The sequence below is a fragment of the Raphanus sativus genome, chromosome 1 (genome assembly GCF_000801105.2).
Source record: "Raphanus sativus cultivar WK10039 chromosome 1, ASM80110v3, whole genome shotgun sequence".
In the NCBI taxonomy this organism is placed as follows: Eukaryota; Viridiplantae; Streptophyta; class Magnoliopsida; order Brassicales; family Brassicaceae; genus Raphanus; species Raphanus sativus.
The window spans coordinates 16,709,264-16,725,261 of NC_079511.1; the positions used below are offsets into that span (position 1 = coordinate 16,709,264).

The 15,998-nt window shown below is 40.1% G+C and overlaps 1 protein-coding gene and 1 long non-coding RNA gene across 6 annotated transcripts; one reads left to right on the plus strand and one right to left on the minus strand.

The window, feature by feature from the left end:
- Positions 1-9,628: 9,628 nt before the first annotated feature.
- LOC108852428 (uncharacterized) lies at positions 9,629-11,175 on the minus strand. Of its 5 annotated transcripts, XR_008934700.1 has the most exons (3): positions 10,856-11,175; positions 10,432-10,558; positions 9,629-10,370 (listed from the first exon to the last, which is right to left on the minus strand). It is a non-coding gene; the product is annotated as an uncharacterized LOC108852428 (long non-coding RNA). The 5 variants fall into 5 exon arrangements; XR_001949507.2 differs by lacking the exon at positions 10,432-10,558; XR_001949505.2 differs by having other exon boundaries at positions 9,629-10,496.
- Positions 11,176-11,335: 160 nt separating this feature from the next.
- On the plus strand, positions 11,336-12,657 carry LOC108846904 (mitogen-activated protein kinase kinase kinase 17-like). Its single transcript, XM_018620089.2, has one exon. It carries the CDS (start codon positions 11,506-11,508, stop codon positions 12,478-12,480), a length of 975 nt encoding a protein of 324 aa, XP_018475591.1. The 5' UTR covers positions 11,336-11,505; the 3' UTR covers positions 12,481-12,657.
- Positions 12,658-15,998: the final 3,341 nt, after the last annotated feature.

Here is a 15,998-nt window from a genome sequence, read left to right on the forward strand (position 1 = left end):
AACTCCTCGAAGAGCTATCTCTAGAAGATCCTCTACAGCATGCTTTGACAGTGGAGAAGGAAGCTGAAGTGATTGAAAATCTGGAGAGTACTGCCTATGGGGATGCTGGATTCACACAAGGGGTTTGAGAGTAAGGATCAGTATGAAGAGCTGCCACAAGTGGTCCATCAAGTAGCTTCAACAAGAGAACATCCAGCAAGATGACTGGAGCGAGCTTAAGGCACCTAAGGTGGAGCTTAAACCACTTCCCCATGGTGTAAGGTATGCATTCCGCCCTAATGAGACTTATCCTGTCATTGTGAGTAGTGAACTTACTGAAACTGAGCTTGCTGAACTTTTAAAAACACTTAAAAGATTTAGAAAAGCAATAGGTTACTCACTTGATGATATCAAAGGGATATCACCCACTTTGTGCATGCATAGGATACATCTTGAGGATGAATCAATGACTTCTATCGAGCATCAAAGAAGGTTAAATCCTAACCTGAAGGATGTTGTAAAGAAGGAGATTCTTACACTCTTAGATGCTGGTGTGATTTACCCTATTTCAGATTCTAAATGGGTATCTCCTGTGCATGTGGTTCCAAAGAAGGGTGGGATCACTGTGGGAAAAAATGATAAAGATGAATTAATACCCACAAGAACCATCACAGGTCATAGAATGTGCATTGATTACCGAAAACTGAACTTTGCATCTAGAAAGGATCATTTTACATTGTCATTTATTGATCAGATGCTTGAGAGACTTGCAAATCATCCATTCTATTGTTTTTTTTACGGGTATTCAGGGTTCTTCCAAATACCCATACATCCCAATGATCAAGAGAAAACGACATTCACATGCCCCTATGGTACATTTGCTTATCGAAGGAAGCCATTTGGGCTATGCAATGCTCCAGCCACCTTTCAAAGGTGCATGATGTCGATTTTCTCTGATCTTATTGAGGATGTTGTGGAGGTGTTTATGGATGACTTCTCTGTCTACGGATCTTCATTTTCTACTTGTTTGTCTAATTTTTGCAGGGTCCTACAGAGATGTGAAGACACCAACCTTGTGCTCCACTGGGAGAAGTGTCACTTCATGGTTAAGGAAGGGATTGTGCTTGGACACAAGATATCAGAGAAGGGGATTGAGGTAGACAAAGCAAAGATATATGTAATGGTCAGTTTGGCTCCCCCGAAGACAGTGAAAGACATCAAGAGTTTCTTGGGGCATGCTGGTTTCTATAGAAGGTTCATCAAGGACTTCTCCAAGATCACCAGGCCACTCACTAAACTGCTATGCAAGGAAGAGATCTTCCTCTTTGGTCAGGAATGCCTAGAAGCTTTCAAGAAGTTGAAGAGTGAGCTTGTGAGTGCTCCCATTGTCCAGCCACCAGATTGGAGTCTCCCCTTTGAGATCATGTGTGATGCTAGTGATTATACTGTGGGAGCTGTCTTGGGCCAGAAGAAAGATGTGATCTACTATGCGAGTCAAACCTTGAATGATGCTCAAATGAAGTATGCCACAACTGAGAAGAAGATGCTAGCCATTGTCTTTGCATTTGAAAAGTTCAGAAGCTACTTGGTGGGGTCTAAAGTCATTGTCTACACTGATCATGCGGCTTTGAGACACCTTTTGGCCAAGAAAGATGCAAAACCCAGGCTTTTGAGATGGATCCTTTTGCTCCAAGAGTTTGATTTGGAAATTAGAGACAAGCCAGGGGTTGAAAATGGTGTAGCTGATCACTTGTCTAGGCTGAAAGTGGAATGTGGTGTCCCTATTGATGAAGGGCTTCCAGAGGAGCAGATCAAGGCTATTGGAGCAGTGATGGAAGCTTGTGAGACTGGTAGAAAGCTTGAAGAGGTTAAAGCTACTGAAGAGAAAGAACCTTGGTATGCTGATTTGGTGAACTACTTAGCCACAGGAGGAGAACCTTTAAATCTTGTGGACTATGCCAAGAAGAAGTTCTACAAGGATGTGAAGAGATACTATTGGGATGAGCCTTACCTCTACATTCTCTGCAAGGACCAACTCTACAGGAGAGTGGTTGCTAACAAAGAAGTTGATGGATTCCTTACACAGTGTCATGGATCATCCTATGGAGGCCACTTTGCCACCTTCAAGACTGTTGCAAAGGTGTTACAAGCTGGATTCTGGTGGCCACACATGTTCAAGGATACACAAGAATTCGTCTCAAGGTGTGATTCATGCCAAAGAAGAGGAAACATCACCAAGAGGAATGAGATGCCTCAAAATCCAATCCTAGAAGTTGAGGTGTTTGATGTGTGGGGTATTGACTTCATGGGGCCATTTCCTTCATCATATAGAAACAAGTACATTCTTGTGGCTGTTGACTATGTCTCAAAGTGGGTGGAAGCTATTGCTAGCCCCACCAATGATGCTAGAGTGGTGACCAACATGTTCAAGAGTGTCATCTTCCCAAGGTTTGGAGTTCCAAGAGTTGTGATCAGTGATGGGGGTTCTCACTTCATTAACAAACTGCTCGAAGGACTTCTCAGGAAGAAAGGTGTGAAGCATAAGGTAGCAACTCCTTACCATCCTCAGAAAAGTGGTCAAGTTGAGGTTTCTAATAGAGAGATCAAGTTCATTTTGGAGAAGATTGTGGGGATTACAAGGAAAGATTGGTCTACTAAGCTTGATGATGCACTTTGGGCTTATAGGACAGCATACAAGACTCCCTTAGGCACCACACCTTTCAACCTTGTCTATGGGAAAGCTTGCCATCTACCAGTTGAGCTTGAGTATAAAGCAATGTGGACTGTGAAACTGTTGAACTTTGATATCAAAAGTGCCAAAGAGAAGAGAATGTTTCAGCTACATGAGCTTGATGAGATAAGGATGGATGTTTTTGAGAGCTCAAGGATTTACAAAGAAAAGACCAAGGCTTTTCATGACAAGGGCATTTTGAAGAGAGAGCTCAAGGTTGGAGATCAAGTTCTCCTCTACAACTCTAGGCTGAAATTGTTTCCCGGGAAGTTTAAGTCAAGATGGTCTGGTCCATTCAAGGTCAAGGAGATCAGACCTTATGAGGTTATTGTTTTGTGGAGTACTGATGGAAGAGACTTCACAGTCAACGGCCAAAGAGTTAAGCTCTACATGGCTACATCACCAAAGGAAGATGGAGTCTCAACTCCACTTTCTGATCCCACCCCGGCCTAACCCCGAAGGAGGTAAAGTCAAGCTAGAGACTTAAAACAAGCTCACTTGGGAGGAAGTCCCATGTCTATCCTTGTACATAATTTTATTTTCTTTGATTTTCTAGATTGTTTTTGGATTTAGTCTTTGTCTATTAGGTGTTACAAACCAGTTGGGAAGTTTGGAGCAGATCAAGAGACGTGTTCTGTGTGTGAAGTGTCACAGCGGCCTTTTGGCCCCAGTGGCCTAATGTCGGGACATGAAGCCGCTGCATTTTGTCGAGCATTTTTGCTTCAATTTTGCGGACTCTGGATCGGCTTTCTGCAGCGGTGTCTCATCCCGCTGCTTGATAACATCCACAGCGGCCTTTTGGTCCCAGCGGCCTACTGTCCCGCGCCATAAAACCGCTGCACGTGCCAGGTAAGTGTCTCTTCTCTGATTTCCGGTTCAATTAAATTCAACCGAACCGGTTTACCCCTCAAAACCCTCATCTCGTCTCTCTCCCTCACTTCACCCTCTTCTCACGACATCTCTCCTCTCAAACACTCTCCATAGCCTCAAGAACACAACTCTCTCATCTCTCAACCAAATCCATTGATTTTTGTTGCTGAGATCCCGAAATTCCCTCCTATTTCACCATCTCCAATCGATTTTCATCAAATCAAGCTAAGGTATTGTGAATCAGCTGCAATCTAAAAAAAAAAAAAATTCGAATTTTGAATTGCATGCTCGATTTCTTGCTTTAAAACTGATGGTCATGTTCTAATTACCTTGTTTGATGAGTTGGGTTGGTGAAAAACGTGTTCAATTTTGTTTTGAGAGAGTTTAGTGTTTTGTGTGATGATTGATTCTCATGTCACTTACACACTTCTAAGTGTTTGTTTTGCAGAACGCGATGGCGAGATGGGAAAGGAACCAAGCAAAATAAAGGAAAAGGACTAGCATCAAGTTCTCAAGACCCACAGGAAAGAGAAACCCGCAGTTCCGCAATCAGAAGGAAACCTGCTAGAGAGAACCGCGTGAACCGCCACAAAACCAGAGAGGAGCTAGAAGCTGAGGTAGATACTGAAAGGGAGATAGAAGAAGCTCTTCAATCAGCGACCGAAATTGAAGAAGAAGTTCCAGTTGCTAAAGAGGAAAGGTCAGAGAGACGAGTTGATAACATTCCTCCCTACACTAAGTTGCTAGCGCACATCAAAAAAATCCCGCTGTCTTCAATGAGGTTTCCAGATATCTCCGCTCTGCTAACACTCGGGATCCTTGAAGATGTGCGGCTCCTCCTCCGCAACATGGGAATGGAATCCTTTCTTGGAATGGCTTACCCAGTACATGAGGAAGTCTCCTATCAGTTCTTGGCCTCAGTTTCAGCAGTCTTCCATGATGAGTATGATGAACAGGAGGGATTTGGACACATTTTCTTCAAGGTCAAAGGGAAGCTTCACATGATGGGTTTTAAGGAGCTCAGTTCTATCTTTGGATTGTCGGATGATGCAGAATCACGCTTACCCTCATCCACCTTGATCTCAAATGATGTTTGGACTTGAATTGCTCAAGGAGCACGGGCTGCTGGTAGTGATAAGTGCAATGAAATCACAAGCCCAGGGGTGAGATATGCTGCAAAGGTACTCAGTCATACCTTCTACTGCAGAAGAGAACCTGGAGGAGTAAATGAAGATGAATTGAAATTCTTGGGACTAGTACTTCTTCCTTTGGATGAGCATGGTAAACTGCAGAACACAACTCTGAAGCAATACATGGATTTGGGACTGATAGGAGTTCTTGTGAGGAGATTCATCTACTATAAGTATTGGGCTTGGACGAACGATGATGGCACACCGAGGCTACTTGTAGGAAACCTCATCACACCTATCTTAGCAGCAGTTGGGGCTAGCTAGGACCAGTGAAGAAAGAGGCTCGTTACATCGATCTCCCGTACTTGAAGAAGACCTACTTCCTAGGAGGAACAGCAGGGGTCCGATATGCCTACCAGTTCTACTCAGGCTATGACCCCAGCATTAAGTCCTACTTCCTCCTACCTAACGAAGCATTTACCTCACTCCCTGAGCACATCGAGTTTGATCCAGAGCCTCAGTATCTTGTCCCACAAGACCATCCTGAGTTTGGCCCCATCAACGCCCCGTGCAAGAGGAAAAAGAGAGCACGGGCAGAGTCCTCTGGGACAGCTAGACCCAATGATACTGATGATGAGGGACCAGTGACACCAGTTCCATTATATGGAACAGACCGATACAACTTCCAACCTTATAGAGGTGTCACTACGAGCGCCGGTTTGCGCGAAGTTCTTTCTCAGAATGCTAAGCTGCTCAAGTGGAACAAGATGCAAGATAGGACCATTCACAAGCTGAAGGAGTCAGTCAAAGTGCTAAAGAGGCAGATGAGGAAGGTCACTTCACTACTAGCACGTACTACTCTAGGTTCAGATTGCCAAAGGGATGATGTGATGTCAACTGCTGGCCCTTCTACTCTTCCTCGGCCCTCTTTCTACAACACAGCTGCATCTGCATGCTCCTCAGATTCTGAGCTGCGTAGACAGTGCAGAAACCGTCCTCCACCTGCTCGTGAGTCTTCCAACGAATCCCCATCCATCGCCACTGCAGACGATTGGGACACGGAGGGTTCCTCATTCTATCCTTAGCCATGTATCTCCTTACCTTCCCTTGTATATACTAGTTTTTCTTTGCTTTTTAGGATTTCTTTTCGGTATCTCTCTCAGCTTAACAGCACAGAGACTGTGTGACTTAATTTTGGGGGAGGGGGGGGGGGGGTACCAAGTATTTAACCATGTTTGCTTTGATGGTCTTACATTGAATCTTGCATTTCACATACCTATTTGCATAGAAAAACCAAAAAAAAAAAATTGAAAATTTTAAAAAGAAAAAAAAATCACTTAGTTTGCATCATTTGCACTTTTAGGAGAGTCTAGAGATATATGTTGCATTCATTTGCATTGGGAGCAATGATTTAAAATGCCTTGTAGAGAGCACTTCTAGCCTTGTTTAGTTCATGCACCTCTCTTGAAAACCTTGTAAGCTTCGTGCCTTGAAAACTCTCCCTGAAACTCAATCTCTTAAGCCAACTACAACCTTGAATGAACTGAATTAACTTAATTTCTTGCTCATGGTCCCTTGTGTGCTAAGTCATGGATATACACACTAGAGTTGTCACACCTTTTATGCCAATCTTTTTGACATTCTCTAGTGGCAGTCCACTCCCTAAAGCCCTCTCTTCCTTTTAAGCCTTCGTTGATTGTTGTGTGAGGCCTTTTTCGGAAAGTCTTACATGTGCATAATCTTGCGAGTATTGGGAACGACAATGCTCAATCTTCATTCTTGCTAGATTGGATACACTATTGTCTAGCTATAGGTGGGGGGTGAGTGTTGTAAAATTTGACTTGGGAACTTGAAAATTGAAAGGAAATGATTGAACTCTTGTGCTTAATTGTCTCATTGGGAATTGTATAAAACCTCTAGCTCGAGTTGTGAAAGTCTTGGCCCAACAAAAAAAGAGAAAACAACAATAAAAAAACAAAAAGAAAACAAAAAAAAAAGAAAAAGAAACAAAGAAATAAAAAAAGGGGCTAGCAAAGGGAGAATGAGCAAAGAGGTTGTGTTATAAAAGTTTAAATCTTTCCCTTGATTGAAGAGTTTATGGATGTGTTCTTGAGATTTTTGGGTGAGAGATGTGAGTGGGGTGTAACTTTGGGAATAATTGTGTCACTTGTATGTTTGAAAAAGGATAGAACAATGAAGATTGAGCATTGTATGCATTAGTTGATCCCTTTCTTAGATATATTATGTACAATGTCAAGGCTACTTGTTTTGAGAGTGAACCACCTTGAAGATAATGAGTTTTGAACCCCTTGATCACTAGAACGAAAAGCCTTCCCTTGCCCAAAAGACTTGGACCAATTTGACCATTTGCATAGAGCTCACTTGTTGTATTGCTTAATGAATGTGAGAGTTGGCTGAATTGAATGTGCGGATGCATAATGTTGAGTTAAGATAGGCCTAGAGAAGCTAGAGGATAATAAGAGAGAGTGTGCTCATGTTGAATTCAGATGTTGAATCGAGTGCTTTGTGTGTTTCTCTTGGCTATGAGCTCCCACCTTCAAACCTCTTCCCCATGAGTTCTTGAAAGTTCACTTGAGGACAAGTAAAGAAAAAGTTTGGGGGAGTTGATATCTTGCTTATTTGCATTATTTTAACCATTCATTAGTGTGCATTTTGATCATCTGAGGCATATCTAGGCATATCTAGGATGCATTTCATTGCACATGTCCTTATCAGGTGTTGGAGATGCAACATGGTGATCATGGAAGATTTGAGAGGTGTTTTGGAGGCAAGAGTGATGGTCCAGTTCGTGTGCCTATTTCTCTAAGTGTTGCAGCGGCCTTTGGGCACCCACAGTGGCCTGGAGTCAAGACGTCAAGAAGCCGCTGTGAAAAGGAGTATTGGATGGTAAATTGCGTACTCTCAATCGGCTTCCCGCAGCGGTTCCTGAAGCCGCCACGTTACAATCATGGAGAAAACAAGACTAAGTGTCCCAGCGCCTTTTGGGCACAGCGGCCTTGAGGCCATGAGTCAGGAGGCCGCGCCACAGCGAGACCCAGCGGCCTTCTGACCCACAGCGGCATAGTGGCATGTCATTAAGCCGCTGCGCACCGTGTTTTATGTTAAATTACTATTTTGCCTTCTACAATTTACACACTCTAAACCTATGTTTAAGTTATCATTTTGTAGCCACCAGGCAGATTATCTTTGGTTACTTGGTAAACATCATTCTATTGAAAGTTCTTGATCTCTTTTGATCATTGATTCGATTGTTCTTGTTGTTTATCTTATTGATTTCTTATTCTGTTGATGATCAATCTGAAACCTCAAGTAGGTTTAAGAATGATCATGAACCTTAGTGAGTAATCCTCCATAGGATTCATGGGTTAGGAGATCAAGGGTGATTAGGTTAGTTCTAGGATGTTTTAGTGTAGATTTTTCCATCTCCTTGCTAGAAGAGTATTCTTAATGCATCTTCTGAGTTGGCCACTCAAAAGTTGATCTCTAGGCATTTCTCACTCACAAAGTGTTCGATGAAATGCATGAGTCAATTCTCCTAAGCTCTTAACATACTTTACCAAAGACATTTGTTGTTAAGGGTGTTAAGATAGCCAATAGACTTGTTATTAATGATTGCTTTTGTATTATTCAGCCAAAGACATTTGATGTCTGAAATATGTTAGCAATTGAGCATTCATCTAGACATAGAGCTTGCTTAGAATTGTGTCTAGGCTTAAGGTTGTTAGTTTGATTGATCATTGCCATCCTTAGTTCGAAGCTTGATCACCCAAGGTCTAAATTCCTATACCCATGAGTTTTCCTTCCTCATAAAAGAAAGTTCATTCTTATACTGTTTTATTGTTTCATTATTGTTCTTAGTTTTAGAATCATCAAATCATCGATTGCACTTAGATTAAGAAAGTACTTGCATTCTTGGTGCTTTGAATCCCTTGGAATTAGTTCGACATTTCACTCATATTACAACATTTGTTTTAGGAGCCTTGAAAACTCCTAACATCAGGAAGAAGGGTTTCACGTGGAGAAGAGGAGAGAGAGGAGAGAAACATGAAGACATGTGGGGCATGCTCAATTCTGATTGGTTAAGATTGTCTGTGGACCCCATTTGGTTGTTGTGTTTGGTTGGTTGAATTTATGTGAAAAATTAAATGATTTAATGAGGTGGAGAAGAAATATATTAAAGAAAAAAGGTTAATAAAGAGAATGCACACATAAAGGGATAAGGAAAAACGTGAGAGGATAAAGAAGTTGATTTTTTTTTTATAAGGATAAATGGAGTTAATCTCCAATAACAATGAAACATAAGTTAGAAAACCTGTGGATGCAAGAATCCTTTTGATCTTTGATGAAACTTTTATGCCCATTGAGTTCTTGGATGAAGCAAAATCTATTTAATTTATCTTTTGAGTAGAGAACTTTTTGTTTATGATGTTGGGAGAAGAAAGTGAGAACGAGAAGGAGAAGATGGTTTGCTTTCATTATATAGTTCGTGGTATGATATATAATTATCATAAAAGAAATATTTGTTTAGGTTGCTAGAAACAGGGGTATCCAAGGAATCTGTTTGTGAAACTATTAGTTTTGTTAGTACTTGTAGTGGGAGTGAAGAAATATAGAGAAGTCGATGCTTGTATTGCACGTAATGTAAAACAAGGCATCCAAGTGAATACAACAAGTTATCAACAGCGTTTCCTATCCATTCATTGCACTTTTATGGAAAGTCTTTACGCAAACGCATAGGTCGATGTTTGCCAAATCTGGAAAGTGTGGTAGAGAGTTTATCCAATTTCGTTTTCATCTTAGATCTTTCAAGTTTTCGAAATAAGAAATATATAAACCACATGAAATTGATTCTTGTCCGACTATGATAATTGGACACCCCTACCATGATTCTATCAAGAACAAAGATAATTTAATTCATATAATAAGTTGATCGTTATGCTTGAACGTCAATACACCTTTTGGAGAATCAGGAACAAAACATGCAAACTATGTTGTCCTGACTCACAAACCAAACGTAACTCAAGTTTCCAAGACTCGAGAGTCATAATAGAGGAATGTATTGCTACACCGAAAGACTAAGGAACCAGACTAAAAGGAATTATTTTCCGGTGATGAAACAATGAAAACGATGACAGAGACACAGAAGATAATTAACGCTTGACCCATTGGAAACTTTTACTTGCCTTGACTTTTCCAGGCATCTTCCTAATCAACAACTCTGTGTCTTGTCAGAAAACAAGCTAAAACATATTGAAGATGAAAAGAAGATGGCGATAGTTAAAAACAATTAATCTAACCGGACATAGTGGTTATCCTCACCACTGTCTTAATGGTTGCACCTGACTTCATAGGTCTTTTCTTTTTGCAGCCGGCTTTTTCAGGAAGAGTCATCTGCAGATGTTAGAAAATAAAAAAACTCTGCCGTAAACATAATCAAACCAGTTAAAGACATCTACTCGGAGCAGTACTTGCTGCTAATAACTGAAATCTTCAGATGTGAGGTCTAGGTTCGTCAAGTTTCTAGAGTCGCTATGTGCCCAAGAATAAGTTTTTTGTTTGTAGCTTCTTGACGAAGGTGCTTCTTGGCGCTTTGGTCATGAGATATTCGTAAGCACAGCTCCATTTCAATACAAGACTGCCTGCACCGGTGTAGTTATGATTGTAAAGCATACACACAAGAGATCAAAATAGTCAACCTACCATAGTCAAATAATAATAAGGGAAGGATTGCTGAAAATGCAAAAGACAGATGCTCGAATCACCATCTGCAAATGACTCCAATTTCTTAATGGGCAGATGGTTAAGCGACAATCAATAAAAGCATTATCTACATCAAAAATATAGCAAAAGGGTCATATGATCTAGAAAGAAGACAATGTTATATGCCTAATTAACTTGTAGGGTGAATTAAATAATATGAATTCTGAACAAAAGTTTCAAGGAGAGGGAATAAGGAACACCTAACTCATCTACACAACAGGAAGGAAGGCCATAACTTGTTGTGTCCTAAACCAAAACATCCAAATACTCACCAAGCTCACATCAAACCGACCAAACTAATTTTCACAAAATTGACTTTTAAAGAATAATCAAAAGGCAGAGAGAGAGAGAGAGAGAAACATACCAAATCAGAGTGCATATGTGTGTTGGTCAACTTGCAAACAAACAAAGTGCTCTCTCTGTCTCTCTCTCAGAGCTTTGGATTCAGGATTAAGGGTCTACATGGTATGGGTGGAGGAGGTAATATCCCCAATTCACAAATTTTCAAAAGCCGCAGCCAGATCACAAAAACCAGCTATCTTTACTTTTGATAATGATGTGATTTTGCCTACTCAGCCCATACATACAGACACTTAATCCCTGAAACCATCCCAAAACAATAGAAAGTATATTTTCTCCCCAGATTCCATCCCCAGCCTCCATCGCTTAACTCTCGATCTACTTTTCTTTCTTTTTTTTTTTGACTCAGAAAATACGAGTCGGTGACTGCTATTTCTTGGATCAGACAGGAAGGCCCATTAGTAATATCTGGCCCAAAGGCCCAAACACATACAACTTAATAATAATAATAAATACCCGATACGTCGTCGTCTAACACGTATAGTACGCGGTTCGGATTTTTTTAATCCTAATCGAAAAAAGGAAAATAGATCAAAGCATAACAAACGGTGACTTGAGTCCCACCCAACTCACTCCCCAGCTTTCCTTTTAGTTTTCATTCCATTCCATTCTCCACAATCACCATTCACCAACTTTGCTAATTCTCCAGAGACGATGGCTAAGATTAGGGTTCGAAAGTCCAACTTGATGATGAAGAAGAAGAAGAGTATCTCTGTCAAAGAGATATCCAAAGCTTCTTTCGAGACCGCTCTTTCCGCCCACAACGTAACCCTAGAAGACGACAACAAGGGAGGTGGAATACATTCGTCCTCCTCGTGGGTAAAAACTCTGCTACTCGGAAGAGGAGCCTACGGTTCGGTTTATCTTGGTAGGAGCAAGACACACCATACATGTGAACGAGCCATCAAAACCGCTGAGATTTCTCACGCTTCGAGCCTTATCCACGAAGCCAGGATTCTTATCCGCTTACAGTCTCCTTTCATCGTCCGTTGCTACGGCAAAGAGATCGCACGCGAGGACTGTTCTACTCAGTACAATTTGATTCTCGAATATTGTTCTGGCAAAACAATTGCCGACTTGATCGAGGATAATAATGGTGAGTTATTTGAGTCCGACGCCAAAGTCTTTGCGAGGGATGTATTATCTGGTCTCAGTTACCTCCACGACAGAGACATTGTTCATTGCGATATTAAGCCGGACAATCTTTTACTCTCCCCTACCGATCAGCGCTCTAGGTCTACGGGCTACTTGACCAAGATAGGTGATTTCGGATTAGCAATGGAGAAAGGGTCACTCGAGTACGGTAACGGATACGGCCACAATAGAGGCACCACGAGGTATGTGGCTCCGGAGCTTATGGGGCATGGCTTTGTGGACTTTGGAGCGGACGTGTGGGCCTTTGGATGCACTGTCTTGGAGATGTTATCCGGAGTATCAGTTTGGGGAGAATACGGTGATCTTGCTTTTGATGATTGGGTCAATCTCATTGGCCACAGCGATCGCATGCCTCATGTACCGGCTTGGTTGTCTACAGAAGCACTAGATTTCTTGAGCAGATGCTTGGAGAGAGACATTAACAAGAGGTGGTCTACGCATGAACTCAAGAACCATCCCTTTGTTCTACTGTGAGGAAGGCGAAGAAGAGAAATTTAAATTTTCTTTCAACTGTTTGGAACAGTTTTGTATTCTTCTCGTATATGAATATGGTATAATTTTGTCGTTTGGTAAAGACTTATAATTGCTATTTGTATCACTTTGACTTCTGTTTGTAACTGTTGGTATATATTTTCATATGATATTTTTGTAGATTGGTGAAGTCTTCTAATTCTATTTGTATCACTTTGAGTTTTGTCTTTTCATTATAGGTATACTGTTCCAGAACAAATTCGCTATAATGAATGATTTGTTATGAAATGAGAGAAGTGTTGCTGTGAAAGTTGTGTATTTCTCATTAGCTCTTGCCACTTATATATAGTGGTTGTCACATAAGGTTTTACATCAATGGAGAATCTACACAATGAATACACTTTGACTACATTCAATACAATATCAAGACTTGGTCAAAGCTCGTAAATGCTTCGGTTGAATGGGTCTTCATCTTGACAAGTCTCGGGCGGAATGTAGACGGATCGAATAGACGGGTCGGATGTAAACCTCCTTGGTCTTGGTTATAGGCAATCCACACAAACCATACTATGGTTTATAACACTCCCCCTTGGATGCCATAACCATATGAGTTCATAATATGCTTAATGTTGCCTCATTAAAACCTTACTAGGAAAACCCATTGGGATAAAACCATAGTTAAGGAAAAAGAGTACAACACATACTACTTCCCCTGATGTGAACATCACTTGCTGAATAGATGTTCATGGATTCTTACTTGAACAATCTTGTATTGTTCGGACATATCATGTCTCTTAGAATCCTGATGGTACTTTAGAAAATGTACCACTTTGATATCGACCACTTTAGTACTTTAGATAAAATGTACTATTTTATACTCTGGTCGTTTTGATTATGGTCCTTGACCAAATCACTCTTATATGCCTATCCATAATATTGGTCGGCTAGTACTTTAGATCCTTTATATAATATGGATCATCATTATATCAAGTATCAGCTACTTAGCTCTTTAGGACTTATGGACATGCCTTAGCTTTTTGAGTATAATATTATTTGACATAGGCAACTTTATACATAGGTCATGTCTGTTAGATCAATGATCCTTATATCCATAGTTTATCTATGATCGATCTAAGACATTTTGCAGTCTTAGTGTGCCGGCAATTCGTACACATATATATATATATATGGACGATTGGACTGATCTAGACCGGACACGGTCATGACATAGAATTGATCTAATTGATCCTCAAATTTATGTCTAATGACATCCATGATCTACAGCTTTATCATCGACCAAATCTTATAATATGGTCGGACCCGTTTGGTCGCATATGGACACATAATGCGGTCCTACACCTTTTGTTCAAAGATGAACTTTAATCTTATAGCTTATCTTTATGATAGCTTATTCATTCATACCACAGCTTGGTTGGTTCATGATGAGAATTTTGACCAACCATAAGTATTACCGAAATTTGGCTAATTTGTGGTGATGGTCTATAACCTTTCCAAGGTTTGATGAATAACCATTTAACCTTATCTTAGGCTGGTTAGTATAACACAAGGAATTTAAAATTCCTCTATAGACTGATTTGAACTGTTCTTATAGAACTCTTCATTTGCTTATATGTAGCAATTTAATTTAATCCCGGGACAGCTCTGTTCATGCGAACTTCTTTTCTCATCTTATGATTCTGAGCTTAATACATTTTGGTAAACTTTTTAGGTACCAATAATATTATCATCATCCAGTGAGTCATATATAACATACTACATCTTTTGAATTTCTTCCAGACATTATATGTAGTGACATATGTAGTATTATCCACCACTTTGGATTATATAGACCTCCCTTGATCTGTCTCACGATTTTATCCTTCTTTCAGGATTTATCTATTCACTGGGCATCATATGGCGTTTACATATTCATGGCCAATTCAATACGCCTTTATCTGTCACTTTTAGAAACCCCACGTTTCTTTCTTTTATTCATTATTTATGAGTACTCTTGCGTGGGTTCATGATCCTCGATTCATTATTCATGTGCTACATATTCGCGCTTTTCTTATGAATGTATTGTGTCGACACATTTATATATATATGGTTTCCTTCCAGACATCAAATAATTCATTGAGATCTCATCATTATCAATGCCTTCAGTACCATGAGGCCCGGCGTCCCGAACCCCAAGTGTTGATACTGACGGCATAGCCATTTCGGCCTTGTCTGGAAAGTCTATGACCTCAGTTTCTTTTTGCACCTTTCTTTAATTTCCGAGGTTCCTTTTGGAACATATATTCGGTCTTATATTAGACTCTGTAGCAACTTGGTTGTGTCTTTAAGACATCAAAACCGTGTGGTGCTAAGCTGGGATGACATAGTCATTCTTTCTCCGGTCAATGTGTCTGGCATTTTATTTTGCTATCATTGTAGCATATGGACGTCTATAAATCTTTTCTAGTCCGAGGATCTTTGCCAAGACAATGATGGTTGATACCATTCTTTACCAGCTTACTACTTCTCCTTTCAAATGTTGGATATTGGGATTCATAAACTCTATGTAATCCTTGTTCCTTGGCCTATGATTAAATCACCCATTTTGGCTCAAGGTTTCTTTTAAATTTATGGAGAAAGTATATTCATAATATATATCCAACATATATTCCCAATCCTCCTTATGAGATTCTAAGATAATATGATCTTAGATGGCACATATATTTGTGGTGGATTTATTCATAATATCTTAATATGATATATGTCTGGACTCATGACCCGTATTAGTCTGAGGTGGGAATATTTATTATCACTTATATGGCCTGATATAATATCTATGGCCTGATGCAAGTTAATCTTTTATAACTCATGATGTCTCCAAGCATATAGACTTTTAGATTTTGAACCTTATAGGTAAATTTAAAACCTTATAGGTAATGGTCTTTATATCAAATTCAACCAATATGTAATATGGTTGTGGACCATGTTTCACGAATTTTAGTATGGTCATGTATCATGGGATTTGTCCTCACTCCCCCTCATGAACATACTCTAATTCGTGGTGCTTGGGACAATAAATTCCCTTGTGCATAGATATATATTGCACAAACGTGAGATCTTATGGGATAGCTTTTGTGCCCTTAAATCTTTGCATCATAATTCAGATGGCTAAGTATGGTAATGCCATCTAAGTGATAATTTTCGTGGGTCAATCAAACATGATTATGATTGCCCTGGCTATTTGCCTAATATCATATTGATCTCTAGATCAATAGAGAATGTAGTCTCGACCACTTAGGCGATTTTAATTTAGGTACTTTTATTCCTTTTTTGCCCATTGTTGGAAACCATATTTTCTTCTTAATTCAATGGGTCTTACAGGGTGAATATAATGCCTTTTAGGCAATGCCTTGGTCGGACCATTTTTCTTTTCTTTCAAGGAATGTCCAGTTGAGTTCAAGAGTATATTATGCATCATAATAGAGCCTAGATGGCCGAGCATGTCGTGCCATATGTTAAAGGCT